This window comes from Notothenia coriiceps, unplaced genomic scaffold (genome assembly GCF_000735185.1).
Source record: "Notothenia coriiceps isolate Sejong01 unplaced genomic scaffold, NC01 NC01_scaffold00037244, whole genome shotgun sequence".
NCBI classification, from domain to species: domain Eukaryota; kingdom Metazoa; phylum Chordata; class Actinopteri; order Perciformes; family Nototheniidae; genus Notothenia; species Notothenia coriiceps.
In genome coordinates, this window is record NW_011369945.1 from 16,353,952 (window position 1) to 16,369,517 (window position 15,566).

The following is a 15,566-nucleotide window of genomic DNA, read 5'->3' on the forward strand; positions in this document are numbered from 1 at the left end:
CTCCCTCCCTGCCTGCCTGCCTGGCACTCTGCCCAGTCATTCTGTGGCAGAAATGCCCTTAAACTCCAGACTCCGCCACACCCACAAAAGCAGACCCGGAGACCCTTCAATCATCAACAACCCCCACCCACCCCCGGACAAATCTGTGAAATCATAACGGTGATAATGACAACACAAAAATCAGGAAGATAATGGGCCAAACAGGAAGACGGTGACTATGTAAGAACAAAAAGGGAACAATAAACTGTAAGCATGGCGGGTAAAAGACATTTTCAGAATAATCAAAAAAATTAAGAGACCAGGAGGGATTATGAGGCTGAGAATATTAGAACTGAATTGAAAAATAATTAGTTGATAAACAGAATAAATAATCAGGAACAATAAGCATAACATTTAATAATTGTCAACAACTTGAAATCATCCTAATGGGACTTCCTGGGCTTCTTACTTAACATAGAGCAAATTATTAATGTGTTCATCAAGAAAAGTATTGCTAGATTTATCAGCTCTGTTGATACTCTTTTTAAAATAACAAAAAATCCCAGTAGTTCCATCACCTTTTTTGTGATGCGTTTAGCGCACAAATATTTCGATGGCAAAAAAGCAATATATTGTGAAGCCCTACTGATAAAGACATTTGCAGAATGAATTCAAATATGTCAAACTGTCTGAAAATATTAGGACAATTTTTCTAAATACTGCTGATTAAAGTTTCTAACAATAAGCACCAACAACCTTGAGCGACATGTAGTCACCAAGCAGCACACTGTCGGAAGATATGAAACATCAGTGACCTACATCTCAAAAACCTACTTGCTGCAACATTTATTTAGCTTTCCTCTATCAGAGGCAACGACACCACTCAACAAAAAAACGCTAACATTGATATGGAGCATGCATCTCTCTTTCTCCTACACAGAGCTCTGGTTGAAGGGAATTTAGGGAAATACACATTTTGGCAGACACACTGGCTCCCATGAAAACAATCAACTCCCAGCTGACACGTAAATAATACCCCTCGTGACCATGTTAATCTGTTTCAGCTAATAAACGATTACAATAAAAAAATCTGAAAGTTTCCCTCAAGAGGACACACATGCAAACAAACAATCACAACAATGGCTGTTCTTTGATGAAGCTGCAGGTTCCAGCTTAATCCTTCATCATCACATCAAACCTCACTCCTAAAAGAGATGAAACAGCTACTCGATTGGAAAATGGTCAATCCCAGAGAGCAACAGGGAGTCACATATAGCCTATCTGCTGCTCCCAAGGAAAACAAGCGAGTATTGGAAAAAGGGTGTGTGAGTGAATGTGTGGGGATTACAAAAAGCTGCATGACCTCTCCGCCTGTCATCTCAATGCAGTGTTTATAAATGCAGATATCAATGATTTAATAGCAAAGATCTCCATATTTTTACAAAAAGCCATGACCCTGCTTCACACGCATGAAGCACTTTGGCCGTGTCGTGCTGTAATGTGCATAATTAAATTAAATGTAACATTTACAGACTGAACTTGACTCTCGCTCTTGTCTTGACTCTGCATTTGATTGACTTAACTGCAGGTTAGTTGTCCTATCTATAACTAATGAAATACAAAAATGACCCTGCAATATAATTGTATAATTGTTAAAGTGCTCAGTAAGTAGCAACACCTTTTGGTACAAATCAATACAATACTAATGTCAGGCTCTAAAATGACCATACAGTTAAATCAACACCTCACTAAAACAGGTTAAAAACAATAAAACAGTATAACCGTCATTGCTTTTAGCTATATGTACCAATAAACAATGAAACTGTATATACATGATACAAATTAAATATTATGCAAATGTGTCACATGATACAAAGACAAATTCACCACAGCAGTACAACTACACCATTCTTACAACTTGTAGCAGAAGACTTCCTCTGGATGAACACGCTCAGATCTAGTTAAAACTTCAAAGGGGCCAATGCTGAATGGGGACTAGTTCCAAGAAAGTAGCTGAGCCACTGTCCGTGTGTGTGTGTGTGTGTGTGTGTGTGTGTGTGTGTGTGTGTGTGTGTGTGTGTGTGTGTGTGTGTGTGTGTGTGTCCTAACCTTCTGAAAGATAGTCCTGAATAACCGCAGGCGTTTAGAGAGTGGCCTATTTTAAAGAAATATCTCCCTCACAGTTTGCAGTTTGTAATTTGGTTTACCCACTTTTCTGTTTGCTGCAAAATAAATGATGTCGGTTTTTTTAGGATGACATCAATCTTAACTATGCAAGTTTAAACATGCATGCAATAGTATTAGTGAAAGACGCAGACCACTGAGACCTTAAAATTATGTTTTATACTCTTTGCTTTGTAATCATGGGTGGTCATCATGACTGCACATAGATCAGCTTTTCCACCATGCTGCATGCATCTACAAATCAAGAATGTGGGAAACATTAACCAACTGTTGGCAAATAATGCAATGATAAAACATTAGTTGCATAGTCGTCGCTGGCTTTATTAACCTTGCATGCGAGGCTCCAGGCCGCTGGCAGTGGAGACACCACCCCGCCTCTCAGCCCAACCTGGAGAGACAAATCTTTCCCCGGCGCCTTGTAGCGGCTCCTTAGCCTTTAGCCAACGGCCGACACTCTTCTGATAGGTAGACTAGCTTAGCTTAGCTACAACAAAACCTCGACTCACATTGCTCTGCATGCTGCTAAACACTGTGCATGAGTGTTTAAAACACAGCAGGGCAGAATAAACCCCAGGTGTAAATCTCTTTGTGTGCCTGGTTGTGGCTACAGCTATGCAGCGGTGGTGAATGGTGTGGTAGACTGAAGCTAGCTAGCGGTAAATACCGATGTATGAGTGGCCAGCTAGCATAGCTCCAGAGCCAAACAACTACGAGTTCATTAGCAGCAGGAGCATTTTTTTCTTCTGGCTAGCAGCACAGAGGATTCATTCCTGCCCTGCCAGCAAACAGCCTGCTGCCGTTTCCTCCGTAAAAAGTTCAGATTCCACAAGGAGACACAAAAGCCACTGTACCTGGTTCTCCATGTTTCTCTGGCCTCAGTGATTGTTGTATTTATTTACAGCGGCGTTTGTGGAGCGTCTCCCCAGCCTCTGCTCCTCATTGTGTGTCAATCCTGCCCAGAAGCGGAAGGCAGACGGCTCCCCTCCCCTTCCAGACGGCTGCTGGCAGGCAACCAAAACAGAAAGCTCTCTCAGCCAATCAGGGAGCGGGAAATTGAAGCACTCTTGAAAGAGACCAATGACTACACTCGGGAGGCGGGGCAGCCGCTGAGCTGCAAATACAATTAAAGCATTTTCTGCTGGTTTTCTCGAGTGACAGCGAGCCTGTCCCAATGGCTACGGCTCTGTTTCAATTGTAAAATGCACATGATGCTAATTGATTAATCGGGGTTCGATTACATGGCTTTGACATTTTAGCTACTGCTATTAGTCTGGCAAATGCAAAATCAATATAATTTTCAAAGACGCTTATAACTTACTCGTACAACTTTATTCCTTTTTTGTACAATGTGAATATTCTGGGATTGTACCTCATATATATGTTCGCACTATGGCCTACTATGCATTGCAGCTCATATGTTCATAAATAATAAGTATACTTTTTTAATGGGAAAATATATACAATTGTCTTAAAAGTTCACAATGTATCATTGATCTCCAGCCAATGCTGTTCTTATAAAAATCATAATACTCACTACTCCACAATTATAGTATTCAATTGCAAGTTTAAGATACTTGACTGAAGTGTTTTACATTTAATGCAATGTTGTACTCAGCTGAATTTCAGAGGGAAATGTAATGTGACTCAAAGTCAACACTTCCATGTTTGAACAGCTTTATTTATCAATTATATAAATTATATATTTAAATTAGTTGCAGCAAGTGGTTTTCTTGTTTTTTGCAGACTTTTTGACTGTATTTTTGAATGCAGGCCCTTTTTGTGGTTTTAGACCTTGCCTTGATCATCTTCATACTATTTTCATGACTGGGCAAAAGTACATATTTGAATTTCAGTGTTAGTAAAACCATGCACATTTCTGTATGTGTATTTAATGTTTACCAGCGATACATGGAAACCTGCTGGAGAAGCTATATTGTTTGTGCCCTAAAAGTAATATTTCTTGTACACAAATAAAAAATAATTGCCATTTATTGCATCATGCATTGTGTGCATCCTTGAGTTAACTTTTTTCTTAAAGTTGGTATCTCTAAATTCATTTATTATGGCTTCTAAAAATGATGTCTGTTTAAAAAATGTTTAATCTTAGTCAGGGAGCGAGGGCCCATTGTGGTGCTCAGACTTTGATGTGAGATTATCAGGTCTTAGCTATGGGACAGAAGGTCATCGCTCTCTCGTGCCTCTTCTTCTTATCCTGTGGCTCAAATGTGAGCGAAAGAAATCCCACCTTGCCGTCAGACACCAGGGTGTCCCACTGCTGGTATTGAGATATCAACCTCTAAATCCTCCTTTTCAAAATGTAAGAGATGGAGAAATACAAAATAAAGCCATGTCGCACAGGTTTCACACACATAACAGTTTTATTGTTAGTATTCATCAAAATGGTTATCAACAAGTCCAACTTGTAGAATAATGTGTAAATCCATGTAAATCATGATAAACCAAGATCTCCCAAAATTGCATCCTGTGACTTTCAAAGCCTTCATTAAACCTTAAATATTGTGCACATAACATATGTATCAATGAAGTAATACATATAGTGGTTCCCAACCTTTGAGAAAAACAAAATTGAGAAAAATGTCAGACTAACACTTTGAGCTAAATCCTTTATTAGTGCTCTTAATGACACCATTTACATTATGCTCACACTTGCGACCGGGTTACTTTGTCCAACATTTTAGCCATAAGCATGAGTGGAGGTTGATTTGATTTATCATGAAACTTATTCATCAAAAAAGTTTTGGACAAATTACAATTTTGACCTGATGATGGCGTCAGAGTGATTCAAATGCTTGTTGTCTGTAAAGCTTTAATGGAGATCCGTCAAACCGTTGTTTAGATATTTCACCCATAACCACAAATATCAACCTTCTTGTGGCAGTAGAAAAAAAGTCAGGCGATCGTGAAATGAAAGTAATTTGGATTTGTTGTCTGGCGGCCTGACTCTTAACTAGATGTGATGTCACAGTTGTGACAAGTGAAAACCTTAACAGGCAGGGGTAGATTCAAAATCAGGGGATTCCTCCTCTGGCAACCACGACTGCCAACTATTCAAAGTGGTGAATTGACTGACATTGCCATCACTGAAGCCGAACATTTTTAGTGATTCCAGAAATGTATATATTTCCAAACCCCTTGGTTGGAAGGGCTCGACATTATAAATGGCCCGCTGGCCCGGAAGCACTATTTAGACACCCCGGGCCAGCATAACGTAGGCCTACTTTCCACTTGCCCGCTCGGGCCACTAAAAATATTGTTTAAAAAAAAAAATGTTTCTTGTGGTATTGGTATTTTGACTAGCAATTTTGTTTCGTTCTACAACATAGCGTTTCGTGAGTCGCTTGTCGTTGTTGGGTGAAAAGCAAACATCTGTTTGCTGCGGAGCGCAGTGCGAGCAGGCTCCCGTGAGCGGGAGCGCGCTCCTTCACTACAGACTATCGCGCCATCTAACCATTCGCCAAAATGTTTTTAATACCAGCGGTAACCGGCCAAGCGCCGGGCAAAAAACTATCTTCAAATAAAAGAAAGTCACCGGAGGAGTTCAAGGAGAGTGACAGGGAGCATGAGAAGAAGAGGGGAGAACGTTTCAGCCAGCTTGATCGATGGAAACCCTTTTATAATCTATCGATTAGATTTATGATTCGAAAATGATAAAAGTAGGGTAGACATGTGGAGATTATCCGGCTGAACAAAACGTGCATTTATCAAACAGGTTTGTTTTCCAAAGACCTTATTTCCAGCTATTTTCCAAAACCCTGTGGAGAAATCCCATTGCTTTTTGTCGAGGGAACCAGCGGCTTACTTCCTGGTTTTAGGACGCGTCACTGCACCTCTCAATATGATGCCAATATAAACAAGGTCTTCTGTCGGCTCTGTACATCTATGCTGACAAGTAAGTGAAGAGAATATAAAGGTATTGGCTATAGGGAAATGTCCCAGCAGTTTAGGATAATGAAGGTTCTAATCTAATCTATTACATAGCCATTACATTTCTAACTCCTGATAATGACAGGAAGGCAGAAAGCGCATTATACAAATAATAATACTCATAATAATAGCAGACATTTTTTAACAATGACCACAATATAATTATTTTAATAAACCAAATATATAACAATTGAGGGAAATTAGGAAGAACTGATTATTCAAATGTTGTAGTAATGTAGTTCGTGCGTAAATTACTATGGCAACAAATGTGTTAGTTTTCTTCATTACTAGTCATTTTTTGGACGAATGCTCCGGGCCAGTGGTTACAATGGTGGGGCCAGTGATAATACAATTCCTCCGGCCCGGAGGGCCAGTGGCATTTTACCCTTAATGTCTACCCCTGCGATTTGATCTCGAGATCCCAAACTGTAAAGCTATTCCTTATTATCTAAAGACAAGGTGGTGAAATGTTACAAATATAGGATTCTAAGATCTTATCATATGAAATGAAATTCAGCTTTTTTCCCCCTCTTTGTATCTGCCTGCCTGTCACCATTTACATCTAGGGATTACTTTTATAAAAAAGCACTGACTGCTTTTGAATACTTCACCACCCACAGGAGGTCACTTTTAAGCAGGTCCAGAGAATGCCTGGGTGCATTTTCTAATGTTACATCTTTTGTATCCTTCAGGAAGGATCATGTGAACAGAGGCCTGATGTACCTGAATATTCTCAAACAACCCAAAATCAAGAGCTTTCTGAGAGAGAAGAAAAGGCAGTTCAGTTATGATTCAGTAACAAATATGACATATTTGCAAGTGATTGTTGTGGTCCTGAATGAAACAAGAAACAGATATGACTTGAAAGTTAGTAATAATCAAATTAATGTCATAAAGATAAACAGATAAAGATAATCAGCATAACCTGAACAACTCAGTTCAGGTTATGCTGCTCCAAAGACAGTGTATGCCTGTCCTCTGGGAACCACCATAAAATACCACATGCTTAAGAATAATAGTATCCATGTTAACAAAATGTTAACATGTAAAGAATAAAATGTGCATTAATTTCTTCAAATTAAATAACAGTAATTGATTTATATACAAACAAAAAATGCTCAACTGCCAAAGACTCTTAACTTCCAAAACTTACATACAAATTCTCAAATGTTCTCCTTTATTAGACAATTGATGGTCTTTAATTCATTAAATGTCTATCAATAAGTTATATATCAGTTAACTCTTAACACCAGAAATCCTCCAGGTCCGTTCACAACAGTTTTTATTTTTTATATTTTCCATATAGTTTCAATTGGAGTAATCATCGAATGTGCTTCAGTATCAAAATTATTCATCATTAGATACATATAAATAATGTTTTTATTTCAAATACAATTTATTTAAACTCTGAAACATGCTGTAGATTATACCAAAATACTTTGTGTGTCTCATAGATTAAGAATTGCAATAGCCTTGTTTCGACAATGATTATTAATGTAAAAAATAGAGGGCATATTAAACAATGGGCCTCTTGGCAAAGACATAAAACACAGTTCGATCTCAATTTTTTGATATAGTGCATCATTTATCACTTTTCTCTCAAGCTTCCCCTTTTCATTATCAACACAAATATTTTTAGCACTTACTTATACTGGCATGGTATATAAATATCTTTGTTTTCAGACGTTAATGTGCAAATGAGTTCTGTTAAAACCTGCATAACTCAACCCAACTCGGACCCCAGTAGACCCATTTGGTAATCCAGCTAGTGTAAACAATCTTTTAACGGAATCAGAAAACAATCTTATGTGATCAAGTCATAATCCTATGTTATCATTATTCTATGCGACTATTTCCTCACAGATTGTGTCTTTAAGGTAAGAAGCCTCTATGAACACATGAAGTGTGCTAATGCAGATGTGCTGCCGACGTTATACATGACTTTGTTAGCACCGTTTCTGTGTTTTGGTCGTGCCCTTCAGGACAATATGAGGTATTCCAACAGCCCATCTATCACAGGGCCAGTACTGCAGTACCGGCAGAGAGTACGGGATCTCATAGCTGGCATCAAGGTAAGCTATCAGGGTGGTGCCATAGGCCACTGCTATCACTATCAGAATGTGCCTGCAGGAAACAGATAATGAAGATCAATACACACGATCATGCATTAAGAAAAGAAAAAAAGAAACAATCCTTTATCTTAGAAATAATGTTGGCATACTACTTAATTGTATTCATTAAACTTCATTTGCTGAATGGATTATGTCCTCAGATAACTTTATACAGTGAATATTTAGCTACATTTACACCAAACAATGAATTAGCAGTGTTCATTAAAGCGACATGTGCATTTTGTGTCCAAAATCTAAGGTAACACTAGTTTTATGAAGGGTTTAGGGAAGGTGGTGGCTTAATAAAATGTGAAATACAGGTATAACTGCTTTAAGTCAAAGTGTCTCTACTGTAGGCTATTTTTATTATATGTACAGCACTTTGGTTCGACCAAAAATCGTTTATAAATGTGTTGTATAAATAAAACTTGATTTGATTTGATTAAGTCACTGTTGATTTTTTCAAATATTAAACCTTAACCATTATCTCACCCTCACTGTGAATAAGAGCGTAAATAAAACCATAAAAATATTAATCTTTTTTTTTATTTGATTAAAGATATTGTCAGTATGTTTTTTGCAGATGTTTTTTTGGTCGTAAATGCTCAGGTGGTGGTAAGTTTTTTACTGAATGTATTTGCAAAGTAAACGTTTCAAAATAAAAGAAAGTTAAGGAAAGGAAAGCACAAGAAAAGAAGACAAGTAAGCCAGGACTTACCAGATACCGTGGAGGTAGCAGAAATTCAAACTCTGCCAAAAGCTGCATCCAAAGCGGTCACTAATCCAGCAGGAGACAGCGAGCACCCACAGAGCCACCGACACCTTGCAGAGACGTAAAGCCTTCTGGTCAGTGCAGCTGAGGGAGAGATAACACTGGTTATCATAACAAATCAACGCTGCACCCAAACCAGTGACAGATGCTTAAAAAGCACCACAGTTTACATACCATTTCATCTCAACAGCCAGCATGTAAACCATATGAATGCCAAAGCAGTTTAAAACGTAGGCGTTGGCTGTAGGTTTGACAAAGGACGACAGCGTGGAGAGAATTGTAATCACCAGGACAAGGTTTGAAAATGTGGACCTGTGAATGAACAGACAGAGAAAAAACACAAGTTGCATGTCAAAGGTTTAAAGGGTTAAGTCATTTAGCGTATCTTCAAGTGAAGTTCTGCATAAACGACAACTCTTAGGCGCCGCTGTTGATAAAAATAAAACACCCGAAGTTTAGCTTCAGAAATGACTTACAGCAGAAATATGTTCAAATTCCTCTGCACAACTATACAAAATATTTAAAATTAAAAAGGTTCCGTTTCCTTAAAGCTGCAATAAGTGATTTTTGGGGTTAGGGGGTGTGAACATAAACTTGCCATATCAACAATTTCAAAGTTTTTTTGGTTACCTTGTTAACAAACTGTTACTTATTTACACACCCAGAAGTTAAGGGTCTGGTTATCATTTACTTGTAAATCCAATATTTGCTTTGTTTTGGTCTCTTCTAACTCCAGAGGGAACTATCTGGTTCACCAGCCACTCGATCTTGCACTTTGTTCACTGGCTAGTTGCTAGCTTTGCATATCTGTTGTTTGGTGTCGAGAAGGTATACTGTACAATGAGTATTTAGAGCTTTTTCACTGAAACAGCTGCCTGCTTTACAGAGAAAGTGGCAAAAGGTGCCCTCTGACCTCTGTTACCTCTGTGACTGTTTCTGGTGGGATCGTTTAGTTATCTTTCGTTCAGGAGGACCAACCCATGACTTTGAAAAACTGGAATATCAACATGACATTCTCGAAACAGGTCTGTGCGATTCTTTTCAATATGCTCATCAAAATTTCAGTCATCTTTCTCTACCTTGTTGTGAAATATTTACAAAGGTTGGGTGGAGCTTTTTTTCTCTACAATAGCAAGAGTCCCTATCTGTCACTTTCAGGTGCAGACTGGAGCTCCACATTGTTTCTTTGTGACTCCAGTTGATGCTGTCAAACAGGCTGCACGACAGTACAGGTTGTGTTTCACAGTGGCGTGCCTCATAAACGAACTCTCATTGTTTGTTTTTTGTCTTATTAAAGGATTATTCAGCTTTGTGTGTCTGTGAGTCCATAGTAACACATGGAGATGAATAAAGACAGAAACAAAGACCTTTAACCAACTCATGTGTTGTTTGGAAATTGCTGTACGGTTGCTTTACCTGTCTTTAATAAAAGAAGGGAAGAGTCTGCGGGGGAACCAGACTACATATACCATCGCCAACACCCACAGGATGGACAGCTCATCCAACATCTGGCCAACGAAACTAAGAGTCATGTGGAAGTACGCAGAGAAGAGCCCTGCAGATAAGACGAATACAAAATGACTAAAGGGGGAAACCGAGACATATAATGACATAGTCAAACATTTTCAAAAGTAGTCTTTGATCATTTGAACCACTGTTTCATAAGATATGTCTTAAAATAATAGGACAGGAAAGAACAAAAAACTGCATTTAGGTACAAAAACATTCTTACAAACTCCTGACATTTCTATTGCTTATTTGTAATGACTGGTCATTTTACTTCACATGCCAGTAGAGTTGCAACTAACATTTATTTTCATTAACAATAACCAATGGTTTGGTTTGTTCCATAAAATTGTCAAAAAGCCACTCTGACAAAATCTTCCTTTCTACATTTTGTCCCAGAGTATAATTGTTGTCTAACCAACATTCTATTCCCTGAGTTTCTAACACAATGTATCTAAAATGGAGAAAGAGACACATATACCATTTATAAAATAAAGGAAAATGAAGAGTGACTGACCTACAAATATCATCATGGTCCAGACCATGTGAATCGCCAGGTTCCTCTCTTTGGCATAAGGGTGCAGAAGATAGAGCATGATGGGAGATATAATGAAGAAGAAAAAGCTGCTAATCTGCAGGGGAAATATAAAATGAATGAATCAGCAAAAACAATGAATCAACTAACCAACTCATTCATATCAGACATTGATTTCCTATTTAAGAAAGGACAAATATTATGACTATATTATTATTACTAGCTTGATTATAGATATTCTTCTGATAACTTCAACAATGTATTGACATAATTGCTGCATCTCTGTGATATACTGTACTTACAGTGTTGAAGTACTCCACTATATGTTCGGACTGTTTGTAGTTGTCTTCACACCAGTCGATTTCTGAACTTTCATAGGAGAAAACTCCTGCCATCTTTTCGCTGGAGCAGAAACCTGTCAGAGAGAACGTGAACAATACAGACCCATAATAATAATAATCATAATCATAATAATAATAATTCATTACATTTTTATTTAGAGCGCTTGCAGTGTTACAGACGTTAGTGTCAGTTGTTCCCTCAGCAGATAAAGTGAGCCTATCTCAGGGAGACTGTTGTCAGTGTTTGTATAGTGGTTTATGGAAATCAATTTCCAGAGTTGTATTTTGTATTCAAATGGGCAATGGTACTCTTTTTCAGAACGTTTAAGATAATCGTTTATGATAGTCCTTTAAATGTTCATGAAAAAAAAGAGAAATCGCAATACTTTCTGATAATGTGTTTCATTTGAATTAAATACAATGTAGTCCAAAACCACATTTAACCTATTATTAATTAATTATAAACAATGTATTTGCCACATATCTGAAAATGTCATTATAAACTCTGTAAATATAACTTTGCTGTTGTATTTTATTATAGTATACAGGTGTCCCTAATTAACAGAGCACAAAGCAAACAGAGGATGACTTTTGTTGGATTATAGTTATGTCATATAATCAAAGATGCATTATTATAGGTTTACAAGGATACAAAACACTCCCTACTAATCATCATATATGCATTCTCAGTCACTACAGGAACAACAACAGGAATATTCTAGTGATTTCTTGTGAAAGGTGCACTGTCACACTTGTTCTAGTGATAACCAGCGAGATAAAAGTAAATTCTTAGTTAAAAAAAAGGTAACTTATATAGTAATTAGCAGAGAGTAATGGATCTTACCTCCCATGTTCCCGTCTCAGCCACAGTCCGTCAGTATTGCTCTGCTCCAGGTGGATCAACAGGTGCATCGAAACGCTCCCGAGCCTGTTGTACGAGACCGTGACGTCACTGATAAGCACGCTGAACGGGTTCACATCGCTGGGCAAAGATGCTCCCGAGGGAATATATCTGGAATGGGTTCGCTTTGTTACCTCATTTATAATGTTGGTATTTAATGGAAAAACTGTTATTATGACAACTATGACAATATTTGATTGATAGCTCTCATCAAGTGAGGTAAAAAGTATTTTTAAAGAAATCTCGAGTATTCGAGTGATTTAACATCCAGGGGCGGTTCTAGGGGGGGGGGACAACAGGGGCCAATGCCCCCGTAACACTGACCAAAGGACTATGACTTAAATTTACTAAAAACAAATACCTTTACAAAAACAAATACCAATTACTGTATTTTATGTTTATTTTACACAATTACAATTGTCTTTTTAATCCGCTTTTATTGTGCCCCTCTCATGAAATAACTGGCACCAGGCTGGCCACCCCAGTAAAATTGGTCTAGAACTGCTACTGTTAGCAGCATTTTTAGGTTTCATTGTTTACATGTCAGGAATCTAATATTTTTATATCATAAACATAAAGGAGTGATATGGAACAGACTGATCACAGCAACAGAGGCCTGTACTACGAAGCCGGATTTCAAGGAAAACTCTGGGTTTCCGGTCCTACGACGCTGGTTCTCTTCTTACCGGACTAGATCATGGATGTATAATAAGAACTGGATACAGCGTCGGAGGCGGGGTCTCGTTCTTTCCTATGAGAGCTGCTCATTGGCGCATGATGACAAAATGGCCCAACTTTTGAGAGAGCGAAACGTCACAGATTACCCGTCATAGCTTTCAGAGCAGAAGAACCCATATGTGCGCTCACAGAGCATGCGCCCCTTAAACCCCGCCCCCACTCTCGGCTCAGTAGAATAAATGGAGACAGAAAATAAATCTAGATTCGGCTTTTAGTGCATTTTACAACTTTAAGGACCTAATGATTATAATAAGGGCTATACAATAGTTCATACTGGGTAGTTTATTTCGTTTTTAGTAAGTATCCGTTGATTTACAGACGTTTCTTTCCCAATGTTAGTCAATGGGGAAAAGTCTTTCTGGGCCCAATGACGTCACGGACTGATATGGAAATTGTAATAGGCCTACCGCCATTTGGACACAATGAATATTTTCATCAGAGCCAGGCGCACTTCCTGGGGGCTTGGGCTAGATCTCCATGGTAACTTATGAGGAACGGCTAACCTGAGGCCTGTACTACGAAGCCGGATTTTCGCTTAGCGAGCTAACTTCAGGGAAAACTCGGGGTTTCCGGTCCTACGACACTGGTTAACTTCTTAGCGGGCTAGATCTCCATGGTAACTTATGCTGAACGGCTAGCCTGAGGCCTGTACTACGAAGCCGGATTTTCGCTTAGCGAGCTAACTTCAGGGAAAACTCTGGGTTTCCGGTCTTACAACGCTGGTTCACTTCTTAGCGGGCTAGATCTCCATGGTAACTTATGCTGAGCGGCTAGCCGGTTCCGGAGCAGGTTAGGTTCCAGGATAAGAGTCAACTCAGTGAAAGCACCGCCTGCTGACCAATCAGAGCAGAGTTTAAAGCGATCAAGTTATATTACAGGAGAAAGGAAATACAGAAAAACTGCCGTTGCAGGAAAGACGGCCGGCAAAAATCAACTGACTGTGTGAGCGTGAACATTTATAGAATATCACCTCCCATCTTCAGAGCAATCTGACTAATATAACATTAGCGTTAAGAAAGCTTACTTAAATATCTGCCACAACATAAGTAACCGGATCAAAGTAACATTACGTACAGTTTGCGACACTGTGAGTGCAGACGTCGATGTGTCCCATTATCATTCATATCACATCATATCATAATTTATCATATATTTCCTTATCTGAGTCAGCTTCTTGAGCCGTATCTGGCCGTGCAACACTTACAGTGTCACATACTGTATGCAGAAGTATTATTTTAAGCAACACATTAAAGGTGGGGTATGTAATTTTGGAGAAACCAGCTCGAGTGCGCTAGAATTTGAAAGTACACAACCGGAAAAAATCTGCCTCTTCCTTCAGACTTCCTTACAGAGCCCCTCCTCCAACACACACAAACACGCACATGACCAATAAGGGCACGAGATAAGTTTGTGCACAGATGGAAGACTGACAGGCAGGTAAGCCATCCAGTTATTTTAGCCAGACCGGCTAAAAATGATTGGTCGTGCTTTTTACAGCGCTACGGCTTCCGTTATTATATTAATTAATATTCCGAAATTATTTTATGTATTTATTGTCAAAGCATTTAATATATTCATTGCTTTTGGGATGTTTGTTAAGAGCATTCCATGGAATATAACAAAAAGGGTTTCTGAAATAAATTACATACCCCACCTTTAAGTTGACGAAACACTCGAGTCAAATGTAATTAAAGTCAGATCCACTTGTGTCTTAGACGAGGCAGGGATATCATAAACCTGTTAATGTACGCATTCAAACAGTTTTTCTTTTACCAGCTGTATTCACATTGCAGGTGCAACTATGTGGCTTTTATCCTGGATAAAGTGTTTAAGTCATGGTTAAAGTTTAAAATGTTCATATTTGCCTAATTATAGTTGACTTTTCATTCAGGAAGTATGACGCTACGCTGTCAGTACGCTTGTCCATGTTTGTGATTGGTCGAATGTTGCTAACCCCGCCCCTTTCATGTGAACGCGCACTCAGCCGGACAGAGAAACCCTGGCTTGAGTTACCGAGTTGATAACCAGCGCCGTAGGACCGCTTAGCGAGAGCGCGTTTGTTTTGGATTAGGTAAACCGGGTAACTCAAACATATCCAGGGTCAGGGCAGGGCGCTGTAAGAGGGTGAAAAGTTAGGACGATTCTAAGGGCCCGTGACTGACAGGGGCCCAAACAATTTTAGAACATTAAGAAAAAAAAATGTAAGTAACCAATGTGACAGCTTTAAATCCCTGGCGGCGCCCCTGTCCAGGGTATGTTGAACTGGATTCGTAGTACAGAGCTCAGGTGTTACAGGTGTATTTAGGTTTCCTCTGTAAAGAAGGTTCAACCGGTCCATCTGCTTTGCTTCCTCTGTGGGCAAAACCAGCTATGCAAATTTCAAAATAAAAGCATGAACGTAATGAGTGGGCGGAAGAGGAGGTGTGTGCGTGTGTGTGTGTGTGTGTGTCACATTCACTTAATAGCTGTATAATCATTATCATTTGGGTAGAACTATTTATTACTTTTAGAATGAACAAAAATACATTACTGATTATTATTATATATGTTTTGG

The 15,566-nt window shown here is 38.8% G+C and overlaps 2 protein-coding genes across 2 annotated transcripts in view; both read right to left on the bottom strand.

The window, feature by feature from the left end:
- The window catches only part of LOC104965358 (receptor-type tyrosine-protein phosphatase alpha-like), a 30,329-nt gene extending 27,222 nt beyond the window's left edge, over nt 1–3,107 (bottom strand). Inside the window, exon 1 of the mRNA XM_010794314.1 lies at nt 3,015–3,107. Within this exon, the coding sequence (XP_010792616.1) occupies nt 3,015–3,026 (12 nt within the window). The 5' untranslated portion in view covers nt 3,027–3,107. The remainder of the gene's footprint in view (nt 1–3,014) is intronic.
- Nucleotides 3,108–7,343: 4,236 nt separating this feature from the next.
- On the bottom strand, nt 7,344–12,267 carry acer1 (alkaline ceramidase 1). Its single transcript, XM_010793744.1, has 7 exons — nt 12,218–12,267; nt 11,335–11,447; nt 11,015–11,129; nt 10,408–10,546; nt 9,166–9,303; nt 8,938–9,075; nt 7,344–8,232 (listed from the first exon to the last, which is right to left on the bottom strand). Exons 1-7 carry the CDS (start codon nt 12,222–12,224, stop codon nt 8,055–8,057), a joined length of 828 nt encoding a protein of 275 aa, XP_010792046.1. The 5' UTR covers nt 12,225–12,267; the 3' UTR covers nt 7,344–8,054.
- Nucleotides 12,268–15,566: the final 3,299 nt, after the last annotated feature.

What these genes read in the sequence shown, in the direction of transcription:
- acer1 (XM_010793744.1), bottom strand. An exon ending in CCTTCTTTTATTAAAGACAG is followed by an intron (nt 9,304 to 10,407) that starts GTAAAGCAACCG and finishes GTTCATTCACAG; the next exon opens with GTCCACATTTTCAAACCTTG. An exon ending in TGCTACCTCCACGGTATCTG is followed by an intron (nt 8,233 to 8,937) that starts GTAAGTCCTGGC and finishes TGTTTCCTGCAG; the next exon opens with GCACATTCTGATAGTGATAG.